Source organism: Pelophylax lessonae, assembly GCF_965119305.1.
Source record: "Pelophylax lessonae genome assembly, chromosome: 1".
Taxonomy (NCBI): domain Eukaryota; kingdom Metazoa; phylum Chordata; class Amphibia; order Anura; family Ranidae; genus Pelophylax; species Pelophylax lessonae.
Genome location: NC_138768.1, coordinates 104,262,957 through 104,285,798, shown reverse-complemented (window position 1 = coordinate 104,285,798; position 22,842 = coordinate 104,262,957). Strand labels below are relative to the sequence as shown.

Below are 22,842 nucleotides of genomic sequence, written 5' to 3'. Positions count from 1 at the left end.
AATGAGTGGAAGTTCCACTTTTGGGTGGAACTCCGCTTTAAGCATTTGCTTCAGTTATGAATGGACACAGTGAGTGAGTGTGTTCACTGTGTTCATTTAGAAAAGGAAGGGGACTGGATAATTACATATTGATTAGCCCTTTCCCCCCACTCTCCATCCTAAAACTTCCCCTGCAGCTGGGGGAGAGAAGAGGAGGAAAACCAGCAATTCTGCGGGGTGGGGGGGTCGGGGGGGGCAACACAGAGGGAAAGCCCTGGCAGTAGGGGGAATTGGCACTGCATGTAGTGATTAGAGTGTGCCCAGGCACACCCCCTGCGCATGCCTATGATCTGCACTTCATTTGAACGTTGCACATAATATTGTTGTATGTCTTTTTGAAAATTCTAATAAACATTTATGGAACAAAAAAAATCTGCAAAAAATAAAAAATCAGGAAGGGAGCAAATACTTTTTCATAGCACTGTATGTATCTTGTGTTTTCACATTTCTTTGTGGTGTAATTCTGTTCTGCCTTGAATCCAGTTAGCATCCCCCCCCCCCCCCTCCTTGCAACACTTAAAGTGTGTTTGATATCTGTAGTGAGTGCGGCACATTACAATCAGTGCTACACAGACAGCCTCGCACATGCTCAGTCTGCGGCTCTGTGACTCCAGTAATCATTCATCCTCTGAGATCTCTATTTGCTTTATAGCAACATTCCTGTTTCTGATGCTGGAGAGAGCTGCATTGCCTCTACACCAGCTATAACAAAAGACATGATTCACTCACCACAATTCCGCACTCGCTTGCCAGCACGGTTTGCCATCATCTAGCATTGAGTGAATCTTATTTCCATCATGCATCCTAACTAGAAAGGAATAACATGCTGTGATTTATCCCAGGTACCAGTCAGTATCCATAGGGCAATTTTGTGCCATCACATACAAAGGCGATGCTATAAGCACATGCAGATATTGCTGTAAAATAGCAGCTCCATCCTGGAACCCAGCTGACGCCGTCTTTTCTGCAAATAAAGAGAGAAAAAACATGGATTTCAGCAACTCCTCAGTGTTTGATCAACATAAAGGTGAGTCAACTGTGTTTACGATGTCTGTTGCCCATCTGCTGGTAATTTGGCCATTGTATTAAGTTTTTCAATCAAATGATTACCTGTATTTTGTATTGAATGACATAGGATGACCAATATTGACCAGTAGGTCCCTTGATATAGTGGAGTATGCGGGAGAGACTCGTTTTTGACTGTCACGTATATGTAACACTTATGCTGAGTAGTCACGCTATTTAACATTTTTATTACAGCTTGCTTTCTTAAGTCATATGTATATTTTTTTATTATAACGACAATAATTCATATTGGTAATTTACATAAAATCCATTTCCTTATCCACTTTTGTGTGAATCTCATGTCTGACTTACTTTTTTAGTTGCAGTATTGTATATATTCATTTAGCTGGTATTAGGCTTTTATGGTGTAATCTATTACCAATATTTTAGAGTACTAATGGTCCACTCTATAAAAGTGACAGAAGAAGAAAGTAATGGTGTTGTCCATAGATACCAATCAGATAAAACTGACATTTTTCAGTGTTAATCTGAAAATAAAAAGGAAAAATCGAATTGGTTGTTATCAATAACACCATTTTCTGTCCTACACTTTTATAGCATACAGTTACCGTAGTGGGGCAAAACTAGTGGGCAAGTCCACTACATAGGGGTTTCTTTTAATAATGTAGTGAAAATTAATAGAAGGGGAATTCAGTGGTTTGCCTATTATTTAAAGACTTTTATGGCCATCTGGAGTTCCGGTATCCAGGTTCAGAGCAGATTTCTCCACTGTTTGCACCGGTTCCAGTTAGCAATTTTTGCTGTGCAATACCAATTTGCTAACTGTAATGCAGTGGCAGACTCTTTCATCAACCCTTAACTGCTTTTTGACAGCAATACACCCTTGTTCAGTCTTAAGGTACAATGTCTCATGCCAATGAACATTAACTACCCTACAGAAGGGAACTAGGAATGTGCGCCTGTGCGCATTCTTAGTTCTCAGACCTCTCTGCCAGACAGAAAAAGTTACCTGACACATACAGACGCTTTAAAATTTGGTCAGTGCTTCTTGACATTAATGACCTCTACTCAGGAAACTGTTAATGAATATAGCTGCCTATATTCGACAAATTCTCTTATATACTTTGGGAGTCATTATTGTATCCCAGTACTTCCAAACTTGAGCCCTGGGTTGTGCATGAATATAGTATCCAATAAATGAATAAGATTTCTGTTTTCTATATTCCGTATAACAATGAAGTCTGCTCTCTGATCACAGCTTCTAACGCTTTGCCTTTCTAAATGAAGTCTTAGCATCTCTCAAGTGCAATTTCCACTGGTTCCGCCTCCAGGTAGCTGCATGCATGTGACGTGTTGGATGTTTAATGATGGAGCTGGAGACCCTCGGAGTGAGACACAAGCGAAGGAGGATTATGTTTCTCAACAGTGACGCTCTGTTGTGGGCATCTGGCTCAGCCCTGTTGTGTTACAATGCTTCACTAAACTGATTGCGATTAGCATGACAATGTGTAATTCATGTGTCACTGCTACAGTACAGTGTCTGAGTTTATATCGCCACAATGGGCCTCCCTGTTCCGTATTGTAGGAAATATACTGTGTGCTCCGAGTGGCTTCTGGCAGAATAAACACTAGGGGAACCAATTTGACATGTACAGGTTGCTATGGAAATCCAGATGGAGCTAAGCTGCCTTTTGCAGTGCAAAGCTCATTGCAGTAACCTAGAATAGGCCAGTAGACTAATTAATACATCAACTTGTGGTTTTTTTTTGGTTTTTTTTAATAGACAACTGACCCAAAAATGACAGACGTTTTAAAATGTTTACAGACATGTCGCCATAACAACGCTAGAATGCCTGCAAAGATCATATTGTCTAATGTACAACAGTGATATGGCGTTAAGCCTGATAAGCACTATCTGGCCGTATAAAATATAACCCAACTGTAATGGCAGAAGAATAACAATCCCTTTATATAAAACAGCTTACTAATTATGGGGTCCCTAAACACTTCAGTACCAACCTGTGTATACCTTTGTTTATTACCAGACCTTTTTTTTCAGTGCTGTGATAGTTTGACTGAAAATTACTCTGTTATTCAACATGTGAATTTTTCACCTTTTCTTTTTTTTTTTTTTTTTTTTTTTTTTTAGACAGCGCTTTATTCTGGTATTTATTAAACACTGTTTTTTTTTTTTAAATCTTTTACTACATGAAGGAAAAAAAAGACCAAAAACTGTTTCCTTTCTTCCTGCATGCCAGGACAGCAAGAGCACCCCCCAAAATAACTTATTTTCCTTCCACAATCTTTTGGAAATGAAGAGCCATACTGGTATTGCAGTGGTAAAAAAACTAAAAGCATTTGTAAAGGCAATTTTTTAAAATTAAACAATAAATATATCATACTCACCTGTTCTGTGTAATAGTAATGCACAGAGTACCCCCGAACCTCCCTTACTTTCTGTTGTAAAACAAGTCAAACAAATATGCCAGGACAGGAAAGCCTATCAGGTTGAACAAAAAAAAAACCTGACAGCTCCGGTCAGAGCCACTGTACTAACAATGCGATGTTAGCACAGTGATCTCCCATGCTGTTCTATTATGTTCTGACATGAGCCCCCCCTCACCAAAACACTGTTCTGCGCCCTCAGCCATCGGCTGAGAGCACTAATCAGGAGCCGGTTGGCTGCTGGTTTTCCAGCACGCTCGTCCAATAGAAGTCAGCTTCTATCAGACCAGCCGCCATACACATGGGACGAATGACGGTTTTCATGAACCCAGCCGATGTCGCCAGACATGTGGCCTGTGTGTATTAGGCTTAAGAGAACCCCTGAAATCTACCTCTTTTTCTTCCACAATTCTTTGGAAAATAATACTGGTATTGAAGTAGTAAAAAAAAAAGCTATAGGCTCCTTTCACACGGTCAGCATTCCGGTGCGGACCGTTCTCTGCTTAGCGGGGATTGATCCGCCAGTCCCCGCTGAGCAGGCGGATGACAGCTCCATCTCTGCTCTGTGTGCGGAGAGGGAGGTGTCAGAGCCCCGCTGCTCTCTATGGGGGAATCGGATGAGAACGGACCGCCTGTTCGCTCTCATCCGATCCCATCCATCCGGATTTCACAGACAGGATGGCAGCGGGTGTCAGCGGACATGTCTCCGCTGACATCCGCTGCCCCATAGAGATGCATGGAGGATCCGATCAGATCCGCCTAAAAAATTGACAGGCGGATCTGATCGGATCGTTCGTGTGAAAGGACCGTAAAACATTTGTAAAGGCAATTTTTTATAAATTAAAATGATAAATATATTATACTCACATATTCCGTGCAATAGTATTGCACAGAGCAGCCCTGAACCTCCTCCATTGACATACAGCTTCACACACTGGCACTGTACACTATAAACCACAGCCTTCAGATGTGAAGGTCTCATATGTTACCAAATGGCATGTGAGAGGGAATTTAAAGAAGTAGAGATTCTTATTAAAAAGTTCTGGATAGAGAAGTTTGAGGGTGTGACAAGAAGAATGGGGGAGAGTAAAAGGTTATGTGCAGAGCAGAGGTTACCTTTGGGTTGGTATCTGGAAATCTGCAAAGACAATGTATGAAAATATATGAAGGGTCGGACTGTAGAGAGCAAACTAATACATTGATAGAGAAGCACAACATTGGAGTGAGAAGAGACTTGAAATGGCTCATCTACCTGTCTTTTCATTTCTCCAGCATTGTACTTACCTGTAAAATTCTCCATTGGCTGCCAGCTATTCAAATAATTCACTGTACATGTCTCATGGTAACCGACAAAGCTTTCTACAACCAGGTTTTTCTATACATTTTTTTTGCTAATTTCCAGATTATTGGAATGGTGTCCGTCTGTTGGTAGACAAGAAAGTAAAATTTTACAAAAGTTGAGCTAAGATGTAATACATTTGGGTGGAGGGGGTCTTATATTTCAGATTTTACGTTTTTAAAATAGTGGCAGCAGGATAAGGTTAGTGAGTGAATAAATGATAGAGCCAGCAATGAGCTTTGAGACCTCAGGATACTGAATTCAACAGTTAACAGTAATTCATATTTCAGGATGGGATGTACAGCAGGATAGCCAAAAATTATAAATTTTGCTTTATCCGTATCCATATATGTATTTAACAGACCCTGCATTACCACTTCCTGGCAGGAATGACCGTCGACCGTGTAAGGGCATCCACACTGACAAAAAGTTCTGTGCAAGGGGTGAGATGGGTTTTTTCACAGATCAATACTTTCAGGTAGATTGCAACAGTCTGAGATTCGGAGCTCCGAGGCAGCAGAAGGAAACCTCTGTAAGCAGGGCTTTTTTTCTCGGAGAATAGGTGCAGGAACTCCCCCCTTCTGAGTCACACCTTGTCTCCACCCACTACCTACTTCTGAGCACTGTCCCTTGGTTCCACCCCTGCCCACCTCCCATGCACAACAAAATATCTCACCTAGCAACAAAAGATCCACCCCAGCAACATTAGACCCCCTCCAGTAGCAACAACGGCTCTCCCAGCAACCAGTATCAATAGATCAGCCAACAATAGATCTCTACCTCAACAGGAGATCCCTACCAACAACATAAGACCCCCCGACAACAATATATCCACTAGCAGCAACAATAGACCCTCACACAATAACAGATCCTTACCAGTGACAATAGATCCCCAGGCAGCCAGCGTCAAGAGACCCTCCAACACACCCCACACTCCTTGCTATTACATACATTTAGCGCTAGAGGTGCCGGAACTGCGTTCCCCCACGTTCCTGCTGAGAAAAAGCCATGTCTGTAGGTATCTGCAGGCACAGTGTCTTCTTTGCAGTGCTTGAACCTGTTAAAAACTATGAGCTTACTGACAAGTCCACTTTTAAACTTGAAGCTGAACCCCATGTATAATTCTTAGTGCATACATAAATTGGCCCAGCTTGGACGATTGTAAGTATGCATATCTAATACCTAAGGGGCTGCTCGGGTAGGTGAAAATCACTGTATTAGTTGGTGCTACTACAGTGATAAGTTATCCTCTGGGACCGAGCGGCTTCCCTCCTGCAGGGGGTCGCTTGCTCAGCACTGCTGCCATTCACAGAATGCATTGCATTTTTTTCAATAAATACAAAGTATTCTCTGATTGGATGTGGTGGAGAGATGGGACAATCACCACTCAGCACAGGACCCAGAAGATCGCTGCTATCACTGTAGTAGCACTGACTACTAGAGTGATTGTCAGCTTCCCCAGTGGTCCATCAGCTATTAAATTTGTATACTTACAGTAGTCCAAGCTAGTCCAATGTAAGTATGCAATAAATACTTGGAACTCAGCTTTAATTTGTGTGTCTGGTCCCAATAAAAAAAAAAAAAAAAAAAACATTTGGTACATTTCTAAAAAAAAATACTGCATGTATAGAAAAATATCTGTTTATCCTGCCAGAAATTCAGTGAGCACCTAGTGTATCCTGGGTACTGCCCTGGGGGACATGCATCAATGCAAACATTTTTTTTTAAAACAATCGTTTTTACAGGAGCAGTGATTTTAACAATGCTTAAAGTGAAACAATAAAAATGAAATATTCCTTTAAATATCGTGCTTGTGCGATGTTTGTAGCCCACTGCAGCAATATTGATATTTCTAAAGGAAAAAAATGTAATTTAAACTTGCTTGTGACTGTAATGTATTGTCGGCTCCCGGCAATACAGATAAAAAATTTAAAAAAACAGCGATTTTAAGGAGAACCCCACGCCAAAATTTTAAAAACAAATGGCGTGGGGTTCCCCCTAATATTCATACCAGACCCTTTTCTGAGCACACAGCCTGGCTGGCCCAGATGGGGGTGGGGGTGAGCGAGCGCCCCCCCTCCTGAACCATACCAGGCCACATGCCCTCAACATGGGGGGTAAGTGCATGTTGATGGGGACAGGGGTCTCTTCCCCACAACCCTGGGCTGTGGTTGTGGGGGTCTGTGGGGGAGGCTTATCGGAATCTGGAAGTCCCCTTTAACAAGGGGGCCCCCAAATCCTTGCCCCCCCCCCCATGTGAATGGATATCGGGTACATCGTACTCCTTTCCATTCACCAAAAAAGTGTACAAGAAAAAAAAGACAAAAGCCAGTTTTGGACAAGTCCTTTATTGAAAAAAAAAAAAAAAATAGTGTCCCCCGATGATCAGTCGCCAGCCCGAAAAATAGAAAGAAAAAAAGAAGAAGCTCCTGCCTCTTTGGACGCTTCCCACTCTATGAGCTGTTTTAAGGTTGACAGCTCTTTTATAGGGATCTGACTTCACAAGCCACCCCATAATGCACTGCTTAGGTACAGTGAATAAATTACTGATGTCATGTAATTTGTTCACTGCACCTGAGCAGTGCATTGTGGGGTGGCTTGTAACGTCAGATCCCTATAAAAGAGCTGTCAAATTCAAAACAGCTCATTAGTGTGGGAAGCGTCCGGAGCAGCAGGAGCGTCTTTTTTCTTTCTATTTTTTGGGCGGGCAGGAGACTGATCATCGGGGGACACTATTTTTTTATTTTTTAATAAAGGATTTGTCCAAAGCTGGCTTTTGTCTTTATTTTTTTGTACACTTTTTTGGTGAATGGGTAGGGGTACAATGTACCCGATATCCATTCACATGGGGGGGCGGGATCTGGGGGCCCCCTTGTTAAAGAGGGCTTCCAGATTCCGATAAGCCGCCCCCCACAGACCCTCCCAACCACAGCCCAGGGTTGTCGGGAAGAGACCCCTGTCCCTATCAACATGGGGGCAAGGTGCTTTCGGACGGGGGGGGCAGAGCTGTCAAATTAAAAACAGCTCATTAGCGCGGGCAGAGCCCCCCCCCTGCCCCAAAGTACCCACCCCTGGCCAGCCAGGCTGTGTGCTTGGATAAGGGTCTGGTATGGATTTTGGATAGAATTCCACTTATAAATCACCCACTGGCCAAGGGATTTGAACCCACAACCTCGCAATTGCAAGCCTGGCATCCTACCACCTACGCCCGTCAAGCATGCTTAAGCTGAACACACTCTCCCTGCCTAACTAACTTCTATATCACCCTACACACAGTGAATGAGATAGAAATAAGGTAGAGTGTGTTCAGCGAGTGTGTTCAGCGAGTGTGTTTAGCGAGTGTGTTCACCTTAAGCAGGCTTGACGGTGGCGTAGGTGGTAGAATACCAAGCTTGCAATTGAGATGGTTGTGGATTTGATTCCCCTGGCCAGCAGGTGATTTATTGGAATCAGAGGTCAGAGTCCATGATAACGTGGGAACTCGAATTTCCCACGAAGAAGCCAATGTTCGTGTCGAACTTACTTTCGACTCAAACTTAAAGCTTATCCCTAGTTGCCACCCCTGCCTAAGTTCTCCTGTGCTGGCCTACAAATGAGGTGGTGGGTAGTTATAGTTCCAGGGCTTTTTTTCCCCAGAGAATAGGTGCAGGTACTCCTCCCTTGTACATAATTCCTTGTCTCTGCCCACCTCTGAGCATAGTCCCTTAGTTCCACCCGCTACCTGCCTCCCAGTTCTGCCCTTTTGAAGAATACAGAACCAAGTATAATTTTGTGGTACTAAGTAATTTGTGTGGAATTTGTAAATTATATCAAGAAAAGCAGCAAAATAGATCCCCTGCAGTCATCAACAATAGACCCCCAGAAACAAAAGACCCCCTTCAATAAAATAACCCGTAAACAATAAATCCACCCTAGGAACAATGGACCGCCTTGCAACAAAATACCTGCCCAGTAACAAACCTCAGCAACAATAGATCCATACCAGCAACAATAGTTCTCCCAGCAGCCAGCATCAATAGGCCCTCCAGCAGCACGCAACATTGGACCTCTACCTTCAAAGTAGATCACGCCCAGCAATGATTGACCCTCTTCGAGCAACAATAGACCTCCCCAGCAACAATTGCCCCCCTCCCCTGAAACAACAGTAGATCTCCCCCCAATGGCAATAGGCCCCCCAGCAGCCAGCAACAACAGACCCTCCAGCACACCCCAGCACCTCTTGCAATTAAATTCATTCAGTGCTGGAGGTGCTGGAAAGACGTTCCCCCATGTCCATGATAAAAAAATGCCCAGTAAAGTTCACTAGGTTTCTTGCAGTATCGCAGGCATGTGCATGTATTGCTGAAACGTACTGAATGTATTTTCTCTTATTGTCCAGCTGTGCACTTTAAGGAAATTAGAGGAATAGATATCAGAGATAGAAAATGGATAGTCAGAAACATGAGACAATAGGAAAGTAAGAATATAAGTGGAAATATTATCTGCTTAGACGAGGTACTGAGCACCAGATGAGCTAATCAGGCGGCCAACATGATGAACACAGATGAAAAAGAGCGAATCCCACAATACAGACTTGGGTATTTATCACTTTATTCACAAAGCACACAACCACCATGGAGCCTGGACTCATCAGATGTTATCTGACCTGACATTTAAAGGTCACATAGTCCACATTTACCACCAGCAACCCAAAGCTTCCTTAGGCTGAAAAACCCTTTCATGATATCTTAGATAAGATTCTCATCAGAATCCAAGATGATGAGTGTAGTTGCAAAGCAATGTTGCAGCAATATAAAATCCTTACGTAGCAATGACCTTCTCAAAAGGCTAACGTGTTTCTTCACAGCGTCATCAGGGCTAAGAGGTATCTAAGAGGTAGATTTTTGTTTTTATTATTTTAGCTATTATTTTTTACAATTTTTATGTTTATTATTTTTTTAAATCAATATTTTAAACATTTTTTTACAGTGCTTCTGGGGAAGGGGGTGGGGGGGGGAGGGGTATGGGGCAGTGGACAGTGTTTTTTTATTTTTATGTGATTCTTTTTTTACAATTTTAATTTGTTTTTAATTTTTTTTTTTAAATGATTTTTCGGAGGAGGGGGTTGGGGCAGTAGACAGTGTCGGTAGGGCAGGGGGGAATGGAGTCAGTCGTTTTTTATTTTATTTTATTTTTTTACAATTTCATTTTTTATTATTTTTTTACAATTTCATTTTTTTATATTTATTGCAATTTTTTTTTATCAGCCCTGTTGGTGGGCTTTGGTAAAATATCAGGGGTCTAAACAGACACCTGACATCTCCCCTTTGAGACAGAGATAGGGACAGAGGACAGATTCCCCAGTCCCTTTATCAGCAGCCTCAGCATTGAAAATGAATTACCGGGATGCAGAGGCTCCCGTTCATTCATAAACTGAAGCAGAACTTACTCTGTTCAGTTATCACAGGACACAGCAGCGATCGGTAGCGATCGCTCACTGTGTCCAATTCAGAAAAGGAAGGGGCCGATATTCTGCCAAAAACTCCAACTTACCAAAATCTCCAACCATGTCAGTTCCGCTGACTCTACAGCAGCAATAATTGGGGATTTAGACTAGTTGCCGTTTCCACAGACCACCGGCAGCCTATACAGCATCCATACAACATGATGTTGCCACCACCATGTTTGTGGGGATGGTGTGTTCAGGATGATGTTCAGGGTGATGTGCAGTGTTTGTTTTCTGCCACACATAGCGTTTTGCTTTTAGGCCATAAGATAAATTTTGGTCTCATCTGATCAGAGCACCTTCTTCCACATATTTGCTGTGTCCCCCACGTGGCTTCCCGCAAACTGCAAATTCTTATGGCTTTCTTTCAACATTGGCTTTCTTTTTGCTACTCTTCCATGAAAGGCCAGATTTGTGGAGTGCACAACTAATAGTTGTCGTGTGTAGGGATTCTGACATCTGAGCTGTGAATCTCTGCAGCTCTTCCAGAGTTACCATGGGACTCTTGGCTGCTTCTCTGATTAATGCTCTCTTTGCCCAGCCTGTCAGCTTAGGTGGATGGCCATGTCTTGGTAGGTTTGCAGTTGTGCCATACTCTTTCCATTTTCGAATAATGGATTGAACAGTGAGATGGTCAAAGCTTGGGGTTTCTTTTATAACCTAACACTGCTTTACACGTCTCCACAACTTTATCCCTGAGCTTTCTGGTGTGTTCCTTGGCCTTCACAATGCTCTTTGTTCACAAAGGCTCTCTAACAAACCTTTGAGGGCTTCACAGAACATCTGTATTTATACTGAGATTAAATTACAAACAGATGGACTCTCTTTACTAATTAGGTGACTTTTGAAGGCAATTGGTTCCACTAGATTTTAGTTAGGGGTATCAGAGTAACGGGGGCTGAATACAAATGCATGCCACACTTTTCACATATTTATTTGTAAAACAGTTTGAAAAACATTTTTCATTTTCTTTCCACTTCACAATTATGTTCCACTATGTATTGGTCTATTACATAAAATCCCAATAAAATACATTTAAGTTTTTGGTTGTAACCTGACAAAATGTGAAAAATGTCAAGGGGTGTGAATACTTTTTCAAAGCACTGTATACTTATAAAGATGTTTTCCCAGCAAGGGACTATTCGCCAAAGCTTTCTGCTTTACCAAATGATGTTACACACATAGTAGTGTTCTGAATGTTGCAATCGACTGAACATATCAATCGAAAATATGATCTCTCCACAAGCAATCTATTAACCACTTCCCACAAATGGACATACCTGTACGTCCTCGGGTTTCAGTGATTCTACCAGGATCATGACTGCCGATCCTAGTGTCTTTTTTTAGAGCCAACGATGCTCTATAAGGTAAAAGCGATCTGAGCGGCTATAAGCAGCCCATAGATGACTCCATTTTTTTTCCTTCCATCACGTGTGAAAGGAAAGAAAACTGCTCACTTACCCCAATAACGCAGTTAGTGTTGAAGGGGCTATGCCTCCCGCAGCGCTTTTGTGCTTAATGATTACTGCTAGGGGCTATAGCAGCCGGCAGTGATCGAATGTAAAAAATCCAACAGGCTGGTTGTACCCAAGTCGAACGATGGATGGGTACAATCAGTCTGCCTCTACGTGGACTGAATCCCAGCCGGTTCAGCAGGAAATTTCCATTCATGTATGGCCAGTATTACTGTTGTTCATCCCTTGTGATAGCAAGAAGCAATAAAGTTGATCAATAAAAAAAAAATGTAAAGATACAGTGCTCACGCACAAATGCGAACACATACACTATATTGTTAAAAGTATTGGGATGCCTGCCTTTATACGCACATGAACTTTAATGGCATCCCAGTCTTGGTCCGTAGGGCTCAATATTGAGTTGGCCCACCCTACGCAGCTTTAACAGCTTCAACTCTTCTGGGAAGGCTGTCCACAAGGTTTAGGAGGGTGTCTATAGGAATGTTTGACCATTCTTCCAGAAGCGCATTGAGAGGTCAGGGACTGATGTTGGACGAGAAGGCCTGGCTCGCAGTCTCCACTCTAATTCAGACAGACGTGGCAGATGATGTGCACCAGATGTGTGCCACAAAATTACAGACAGATGTGGCAGATGATCACGGACAGATGTGGCAGATGATCACGGACAGATGTGGCAAATGATGTGCACCAGATGTGTGTCAGATGATCACGGACAGATGTTCCAGATGATCACAGACAGATGTGCCAGATCATCACGGGCAGATGTGGCAGATGATCTCAGACAGACAAGGCAGCTGATGTGCACAGGATGATCACAGATAGATGTGCCAGATGATTATGAACAGATGTGTCAGATTATGATGGACAGATGTGGCAGAGGTTCACGGACAGATGTGGCAGAGGATCACGGACAGATGTGGCAGATGACCACAGACAGATGTGGCAGATGACCACAGACAGATGGGGCAGATTATTTTCCTAGGACAGATGTGTGACAGGTGTTTTTACTGTGTTGGGGACACTGTTTTGGGGACACTAGCTGGGTGATCAGTGAGTATAAGAGTAAACTCACTGATCCCCGGCTGGCTGCACAGATCTGCTCTCCTTCTACCCACTGACAGGCTATGTGTGAGGGGAAGCAGAGCCGATCGCTGTTACAATGGCTGTGTTTACATTACATGATGGCTGTGATTGGACACAACTATCATGTGATCAGGAGGGCCAATCACAGAGCCCTCCTGCTGAGCAGTGTTGCACTGTGTCTGGGGGACACAGGCATGTCAGGATCACGCAGCTGCGTGGGCACGTGGCCGCGCGATCTCCCTTCTTCTGAAGGATGTTCAGGAACATCCACTCAGAAAGAGGAAGCCGTATATGTGCGGTGGCCGGGTGGGAGGAGTTAAAAACAGTTTAGACGTTCATAGTATAAATCACATGAAATTCTGCTTGCATATCTTATCTCACCACCGATGGAGGTTATCAAAGTACATCCCGGTGTCTCCTCTGTTCGCCCTGTCACCACGCCCCGCACAGCGTGGCGACTTCATTTAAATATCCTCCCTCTATTACAAGTATGCAAACCTCTCCACGGCTCACGCCATATCCCCTACTCATGAGACACTACGCAATCCGTTTGTCTGTCTATTCAATTAACCCTCTGAATAGCCTAATCAAATATTACATCACGGAACGACTTCACAACATCACGGAAAAAAATATATTAACCACTTGCCGAACGCTCACATTGGTGCTACTGCGGCAAAGTGGTTAGATCCCGTACAGCGACGTAGACCTACATCGCTGGACTCCTCCCCTTGTGGGCGGCGCCCGTGCGCCGCCGGAGGCTCGCTCCCGCTGTATTCAGTTACAGCGGGAGTCGGGCCAGGGGAGGAGCGGCGGGGATCACCGCTGCTCTTCCCTGATCGTCAGGGAATCGAGTGTGGAGATCCGCCCGCCTGTGTAAACACAAGCGGGCGGAACTCCTAAGTGACAGGCAGTGTCAGATTGCAGGGTTCAGCATAGCTGAACCTGCGATCTGTCCCTGTGTCACTCAGTCACCTCCCCCCACACATGTCAGTAAGCACCAGGCATACATTAACCTCTCCCTCTCCAATAAAATTAACCCCTTCCCTGCCAGTGTAATTTTTACAGTAACAGTGCATATGTATAGCACTGATTACTGTAGTAATGTCACTGGTACCCCCAAAAGTGTCAAAAATGTCAGTCAAGGGTCCGATCTGTCCGCCAAGATGTCGCAGTCCCGCAAAAAAAATAGCAGATTGCCGCCATTACTCGTTAAAAAAAAAACACCAAAAACGACAGAAATCTTTCCCTTAGTTAGTAAATGCAATAACTTTTGCGCAAACCAATCAAAATATGCTTATTGCGATTTTTTTTTACCATAAATATGTAGCAGAAAACAAATTGGCCTAAAATGATAAAAAAAAATTGATTTTTACATTTTTTAGGGGGGGGAGTTCATATAAAAAAAATGTGAAAAATATTGTTATTTTTTTAAAATTGTCGCTCTTTTTTTGTTTATAGCGCAAACAGTAAAAATCGCACAGGTTTTTCAAATACCAACCAAAAGAAAGCTCTAAAAAAAGGATGTAAATTTCGTTTGGGTACAGCGTTGCATGACCGCGCAATTGTCAGTTAAAGTCGCACAGTGCCGAATCGCAAAAAGTGGCCCAGACGTAAGACAGCAAAATCCTCCGGTGGTAAAGTGGTTAAACAATGTGAGCAGCCCTTTTACCTTTTTTAAATAAAATTGTGGTGGGTTGGTTACTATGCCATAGGAAGTTTTCCCCTTTTTTCTCAACATGATACCTGCCATATTACACTGTGTGAAGTGATTATTCTGACATCTGCCCTTGAGTTGATGATTTCAACCAAAAAGCTGTCTTGCCAACCATGAGAATGGAAGGCATTTGGAGTTGGTGAGTTTTTCATCTAAAGGGAGAGGGATCACTTACTGCATGCAGAGTGGTGTTTGGAAGTGGAGATTTATAAAAAGAAGGACTACACCTATTATGTTACAGAGCATTGGCACATTGAATTATTAGCATGAAGAACAGCACTGGGTGTTTTACATCATATGGACTTACTTTTATTTTGAATTTTGTTTGCATCATCACAGCGCTACTTATTAAAGTGACAGACTGTAACTTTTTTTCGTTTGCAAGTACTAAGTCATGTTTTGCTTGAGGATCGAATACTTATTTTACTCACTAAACTGCAGCTCAATTTATAACATTTGTATTATGTGTTTTTTTTCTGAATTTGTGGTTGATATTCTGTCTCTATCATTTAAAATACACATGCATATTCTATGGAGCCAAGTTGCGCTGTAAATCACACCAAAGTAATGCAAAAACCTTTTCCAAAATCGCACCATGTTGAGTCACATTGATTAGAATGGGAAATATTGTTATCAATGAGATTTCCCTTTTCATGCGATTCTCTGTGACTCAAGTTGCATCAGAAGTTGCACTAGTGTGAACAAGGCCTAAAGGAAAATTCCAGGCAAAATACAAATTTCAGTAATAAATGTGTAAAATGATAAGCTTTTCATGTGTTTCTGCTTGTTGTATTTGGATGCACTGATTGAAATGAAAAATGATGTATAATGAAGCTTTGGATTCTGGCAGGAAATAAAGCCTAACATAGCACACTGCTTCCGTGAGTTCTGGACAACATAACAGACAATAAACTCTGTGTCTGTGTGCACAGCTAAGTGATCCTCAGCGGTATAAAATTGTCAGTTAGTAGAGGGAAATGTTCAACAACATTGGATTGTCATACTAGCCAAGCAGGACTGTTTACTGTCCACTGCGTCACTGCATGTTCCAAGGCACATAGAAATCAACGGCATTCTGTTTACTGAATTAAAATGCGACCAGCAAAGAGATTTCTTTTTTATTATCTGCAGCTAAAATCTGTGCACTAAAATGTACCGAGACGCATATTAAAATGCAAAGAAATGCATATAGTACAAAAGTCTGTAATAATATCTAAAAAGCTAATAAGAGTGGTATAGTAATGGAGGAATAAATATGGTGAACCCATGTACACTTTGATCTATACCATAAATCAGTAATAAATATATCTATCGTAACTACGTGTAAAGTAAAAAAAAACTGAGTCTTGGATGCAGATGCCGTCTGAACAAAATTAAAGCTAGTATCAATCATCTTTGACTCTGCCTACACCATATTAATGCACAAATAATACACATTTTGATGTTCAAGAAAGATTTATTGGGAGCTGTGACTTGATGTTTACCATCTAATTTGAATTGCTCTTCTGAAACAGCCTTTTTTTTTAGTTATGTGCCTGGCACAGCACCATCCTGATCTGGCCAGACACAGACACTGTAGAGCAGCGATCTCCAAACAGTAGTATGCGGACCACTGATGGTCCACAAGAAAACTTTGGTGGTCCTCAGAGGTTCTGCCTCAAATCAACATTGTGGCAGATGTATACTGCCCAATGTTGCTTCCAGTGTTCTCAATGCATGCTGACAGTCAATACTGTCAACGTGCATTGATACCCGTTGTCTCCTCTGTAGTTCTAGCTCCTGTGAACTCAGAGGGAGGTGCCGGGAGTAATGCAGGAAGCTGGAGGTGAAAAAGGAGATGACATCCAAAGACAAGTCTTATGTGAGGCAGCAGTGTGATGCAGAGTGTGTGTGTGGGGTGGGAGGGTTGGGCAGAGAGCCAGAGCATTGTGTGTATAAGGCAACAGTGTGATCCAAGGAGAGGGTGGCAGTGAGCCGGAGCATTGTGTGTATAAGGCATGTAAAATTCACGTTAGTAGTCCGAGGGATTCTAAATTGTGAGTTTAGTGGTTCGTGAGGACCGAAAGTTTGGGGACCACTGCTGTAGTCAGCAGAGTAATAAAAGCCCCTCCCATGGATCTTTCCCTGCAGATGCCAAATAACAGGGAAAGATTAAGGGACACAAGAGTGCTGCAGGAAAAAAGTAATTAGAGGATTTTTTGAATAAGTACAGTGCCTTGAAAAAGTATTTATACCCCTTTAAATTTTCCACATGTTGTCATGTTAAAACAAAAATGTAAATGTATTTTATTGGGATTTTATGTGATAGACCAACACAAAGTAGCACATAATTGTGAAGTGGAAGGAAAATGATAAATGGTGTTCAACATTTTTTTTTACAAATAAATACTGTATCTGAAAAGTGTGGCGTGCATTTGTTTTCAGCCCCCCTGAGTAAATACTTTGTAGAACCTCCTTTCACCATAATTACAGCTGCAAGTCTTTTTGGGTATGTCTCTTCCAGCTTTGCACATCTAGAGAGTAGAATTTTTGCCCATTCTTCTTTGCAAAATATCTCAAGCATCTGTGAACAGCAATTTTCAAGTCTTGCCACAGATTCTCAATTGGATTTAGGTCTGGACTTCGACTGGGTCATTCTAACACATGAATATGCTTTGATTTAAACCATTCCATTGTAGCTCTGGCTGTATGTTTAGGTTCATTGTCCTGCTGGAAGGTGAACCTCCGCCCCAGTCTCAAGTCTTTTGCAGACTCTAACAGGTTTTCTTCTAAGATTGCCCTGTATTTGGCTTCATCCATCTTCCCATCAACTCTGACCAGGTTCCTTGTCCCTGCTGAAGAAAAGCATCCCCACAAAATGATGCTGCCACCACCATGTTTCACTATGGGGATAGTGTGTTCAGGGCGATGAGCAGTGTTAGTTTTCTGCCACACATAGCGTTTTGCTTTTAGGCCAAAAAGTTCAGTTTTGGTCTCATCTGACCAGAGCACCTTCTTCCATGTTTGCTGTGTCCCCCCCATGGCTTCTCGAAAAGTGCAAACAGGACTTCTTATGGCTTTCTTTCAACAATGGCTTTCTTATTGCGACAAAGGTCAGATTTGTGGAGTGCACGATTAATAGTTATTCTGTGGACAGATTATCCCACCTGAGCTGTGGATCTCTGCAGCTCCTCCCAAGTTACAATGGGCCTCTTGGCTGCTTCTCTGATTAATGTTCCCCTTGCCCCGCCTGTCAGTTTAGGTGGACAGCCATGTCTTGGTAGGTTTTTCTTGCCATACTCTTTCAATTTTCAGGTGATGCCTTGGACAGTGCCCCATGAGATGTTCAAACCCTGCTTTAAACTTCTCCACAACTTTATCCCTGACCTATCTGGTGTGTTCCTTGGCCTTCATGATGCTGTTTGTTCACTAAGGTTCCCTAACAAAGCTCTGAGGGCTTCACAGAACAGTTGTATTTATACTGAGATTAAATTACACACAGGTGGACTCTGTTTACTAATTAGGTGATTTCTGAAGGAAATTGGCTCCACTAGATTTCAGTTAGGGGCAACAGAATAAAGGGGGCTGAAAACAAATGCACACCACACTTTTCAGAAATATATTTGTAAATAATTTTGAAAACCATTTATCATTTTCCTTCCACTTCACAATTATGTGCCACTTTGTGTTAGTCTATTGCAAAAAATCCCAATAAAATACATTTACGTTTTTGTTTGTAACAAAATGTGGAAAATTTCAAGGGGTATGAATACTTTTTTAAGGCACTGTAGTATTCACTATTATTATTTTTTTATTATTCAGGATTTATATAGAGCCAAAAGTTTGCAAAGCTCTTTACAATCTCAAGGGAGATAGTACAGTTACAATACAATAACATACAGAGGGTTAAGAGAGCCCTGCACATTAGAGCTTACAATCTAATATGGTGGGGCAAGTGGTACGAAAGGTTATACGTACCTCTGGAGGATGAGCTGATAGAGGACATAAAAGTTGAATTAGTTGGAGGTGAGATAGGCTTCCCTGAAGAGATGAGCTTTCAGGGATTGCCTAAAGGCAGCAAGTAGGAGATAGCAGGACTGATTGAGGTAGAGAGTTCCAGAGAATGGGAGAGGCTCTGGAGAAGTCCTTGACACGAGCATAAGAGGAGGAGACAAGAGAACTTGAGAGCAGGAGGTCTTCGAGGGAGCAAAAGGGACAGTTTGGGGGATATTTGGAGACAAGATTGGTAATGTAGCTCAGGGCAGAATTGTGGATAGCTTTGTTAATTGTTGGTATTTCTAATTTAATTTGCTGGGCAATCTTATACCAGTGGAGTGATTGGCACAGAGGGGTGGCAGGACTGGTAAGGTAGATGAGTCTAGCAGGAGCAGCTTTTATAATAGACTGAAAAAGGGATAGTCTGTGTAGTGTATGAAAAGGGAGATGCAATAGTCAAGGAGAGAGGTAGCATCCCTAGTGGCTGATAAGAGTGGATTTTTATACTTTGAAAATATTTCCTCTAACCTGCTGTGTATGGGAGGCAGAAAGTGAAGGGAATACAGGGGAAGAGTCACTAAAACTGGTGCACACGGAATGTGGTGCAGCTGTGCATAGTAACCAATCAGCTTCTAACTTCAGCTTGTTCCATTAAAGCCTCATACACACGTACCGATCGTCGGCCGAACGATCGGCCGTCTTTTGTCCAGGGCTGTCGTGTCTGTTGAAAACTGCAAAAGACTGCACACGAATTTTGTCGGCCAACAGCAGCCGACTGCAGAAGTGATGTCATGTGATGGTTAACTTTCCTTGTCTTTTTTTCTTTTCTGAGCATGCCCAGTCTTGCAAATCTGCTGTCTGTTGGCCGAAATCTGTACTGACTGGCGAACAATCGGCCGTTCTGGTGTTGACCAACAAAAATTTTAATGCTTGCACGACAGATTCTGTTCGGCCGAAAATGCGCTGTCGGCTGTTGGAAGCATCATACTAACAAGCCTACAATCGGCCGATCGGTCGTCGGCCGAATATTTACGGCCGACAATCAGTACGTGTGTACGGGGCATTAGCTTTAAAAATAAAATCTAGCTGACTGGTTACTATGCACAGCTGCACCAAATCCTGTGTACTCCAGTTTTCCTAAATCTCCCCAGAGGGGATATGCAAAGGAAAATACAACAAAGGTTCTGATTGTTATCTATCCAAGCCTGAACTTTTTTAAAAAATGGTTTTACATATACATTAATGTATATTTAACTCCAAGAACAAATTTGTAAATTATTGCAGTTTAGCAGTCTCCAGATGTGGTGGGTGACTTAATGCATATCTATAGCAAAAATGTAAAATCATATATTCATTCCCACATTGAATTTCAATTTCTAGCTAACTCCTATTATTATAAAAAATCTTGAAGACTGTAAACTTACTTTGTGAAGATCCCCACAGATTTACTTCATTGAATTCAGTGACACTCTTTCTCTATGCTCTGTGAGTAGGCACTGCTGTGTCACACATATCACAGAGCCTGCCTTTTGAGCTACAGAGGGGCTCAAAGGAGGAGTTTCAGGAGTCAGTATAGGAATCACTGCTTGCAGGCAGCAAGATACCATGGGATATGTAGTCCTTAGTAAAGAGCAGAGGAGAAGTTGCAATGCATGCAGTAAATATAAGACATTGTGGAAAGAGATGGCCAGTGCAGAGTGCAGGCACTGCCCCACTGCAAGGGAGAATTTTCAAGTTTCCCAGAGTTGGGCCTCCATTTACTAAACTGTCTAAACTAATGTAACCAAAAACATGGCTTGTGCAAGTTTCTATCAAAACAACCAACTCGTTGTGTACTGTAGTGCAGGGCTCGAAAAATCCCAGGTCGCAATGGCAACTGGAAATCGTGTCCTGGTGCCTGGGTTGCACCACAGCAGTGGTCCTCCCATGTGGTCCACCCCCAAGTGCGCAGACTAGCGTCGGGCTGGCTGATAATTGAGGCCACGGCTTTGTGGCCTGCTGGAGCGGTATAGCGCTCCTCTATGCAAACCGGTGCCCTCTGGTGGATGGTGCTGTGATGAATGTGGATTGCTCTCACTGCCTGTCCACCTCCAACATCATCTTCCCAGGTTAACATCTGGGCTTGATTGGGAGTGCATCTATCAGTACCACCTCATCAGTGCTTATCCGTGCCACCTCATTAGTGCTTATAAGTGCCACCCGTCAGTGCCCATCATTGTCACCTGTCAGTGCAGCTCATTAGTGCCACCTATCAGTGCCCATCAGTGCCACCTGTCAGTGCCCATCAGTGCTGCCTGTGAGTGCCCATCAGTGCTGCTTGTGAGTGCCCATCAGTGCTGCCTGTCAGTGCCCATCAGTGCCACCTGTCAGTGCCCATCAGTGCCACCTCATTGGTGCCTCCTCTCAGTGCCACCTATCAGTGCCCATCAGCGCAGACTATCAGTGCAGCCTCATCAGCGTCGCCTATCAGTGCTGCCTATCAGTACTTATCAGCGCAGCCCCAGTGTCGCCTGCCAGTGCCACCTCATAATTGCCCATCAGCCAAGCCTCGTCAGTGCCACATTTTTGTTTTTTTCCAATTTTCATTATTTTTATTACTTGGCACCAGGCGTGAGCAATTCTTATTGCTTGACGCCCCGAACATGCAGTTCTGGGTGCTGGGCAGCGGATTTAACTTTATTAGCTGGCTCCTAGATTCTAAGCAAATTTGTCAAGCCCTGCCATAGTGTATACATGAAAACAGCCAAGTCGTCGAAATCTGCAATTACTGCTGCTGGAGAGTCATCCAAAATGACGCAATAGGAGATTTTGCAGAGTTGGCTCTTTTGGCAGAACACCAGCACTGCAAGTGTTAACTGCTTGTTTTGTTCTAGGGGAGAGTAAGAGCGATTTTACTTACAGTACTGTGCAAAGGTTTTAGGCAGGTGTGAAGAAATGCTGTAAATAAGAATGTTTTCAAAAATTTCTATTTTAATTGTTTATGTTTATCAACTTACAAAATGCAAAGTAAGCAAACAGAAGAAAAATCTAAATCAAATCAATACTTTTTGTCGCCACCATTTGGCTTCAAACCAGAATCATTTCTTCTAGGTACGCCCAGTGATTGTGCACACAGTTTTTAAAGGAACTCGGCAGGTAGGTTGTTCCAAACATCTTGGAGAACTGTGGATAAAGGCTGCCTCATATCCTTCTGTCTCTTCATGTAATCCCAGACAGACTTGATGAAGATGAGATCTGTGGGGGCTAAACCATCACCTCCAGGATTTCTTGTTCTTCTTTACGCTGAAGATAGTTCTCAATGCCATTGGCTGTATGTTTGGGGTTATTGTCCTTCTGCAGAATACATTTGGGGCCAATCACATGCCTCCCTGATGGTATGGCATGATGGATAAGTACAGGGCCGGTGCTAGACTATTCTGCGCCCTAGGCAAGACCAGCTACTTGAGCGCCCCCACCCCCTCAATAAATAAAAAAAAATGAACTCAAAATGTCCCTATTTCCCTATACTCGCAGCACACTCCATGCATTTCCCATACTCCCCCCTATACTTGAATCACTCGCAGTGTGTCAGAGGGGGGGGGGCAGTGTGTCAGGGTGGGAGAGCAGTGTGTCAGAGAGGGGGGTGACCAGTGCTCCATTAATGCAGAGTGACCAGTGCCCCCATCCAATGCAGAGTGACCAGTGCCCCCATTAATGCAGAGTGACCAGTGCCCCCATTAATGCAGAGTGACCAGTGCCCCCATCAATGCAGAATGACCAGTGGCCAGTGCCCCCATCAATGCAGAGTGACCAGTGCCCCCATCAATGCAGAGTGACCAGTACCCCATCAATGCAGAGTGACCAGTGACCAGTGCCCCCGTCAATGCAGAGTGACCAGTGACCAGTGCCCCCATCAATGCAGAGTGACCAGTGCCCCCATCAATGCAGAGTGACCAGTGACCAGTGTGCCCCCATCGATGCAGAGTGACCAGTGACCAGTGTGCCCCCATCAATGCAGAGTGACCAGTGTGCCCCCATCAATGCAGAGTGACCAGTGTGCCCCTATCAATGTAGAGTGACCAGTGTGCCCCATCAATGCATAGTGACGATTTGAGCGCTGCATGATTAAACAGAGCAGGGTTCTTCTGCTCACTGGATAAGCAGAAGAACCCTGCTCTATTTAATCATGCGGCGCTCACCCTCGCCCCCCCCCCCTTCCCTTCCGAAGGCAGCCGAAGGAACCTATGGCAGGGCCTGCCCTGGGCTGCGCCCCCTGCCC

General features: G+C 43.3%; 1 protein-coding gene across 2 annotated transcripts in view; it reads left to right on the top strand.

Annotated features, from left to right (window-relative positions):
* The first annotated feature begins 647 nt into the window (after nt 1-647).
* Nucleotides 648-22,842, top strand: part of ANKRD55 (ankyrin repeat domain 55) — a 136,336-nt gene continuing 114,141 nt past the window's right edge. For both annotated transcript variants that reach the window (XM_082258780.1, XM_082258779.1), the window contains exon 1: nt 648-1,066. In XM_082258780.1, coding sequence (XP_082114906.1) covers nt 1,027-1,066 — 40 coding nt within the window. In that variant the 5' untranslated portion in view covers nt 648-1,026. The remainder of the gene's footprint in view (nt 1,067-22,842) is intronic.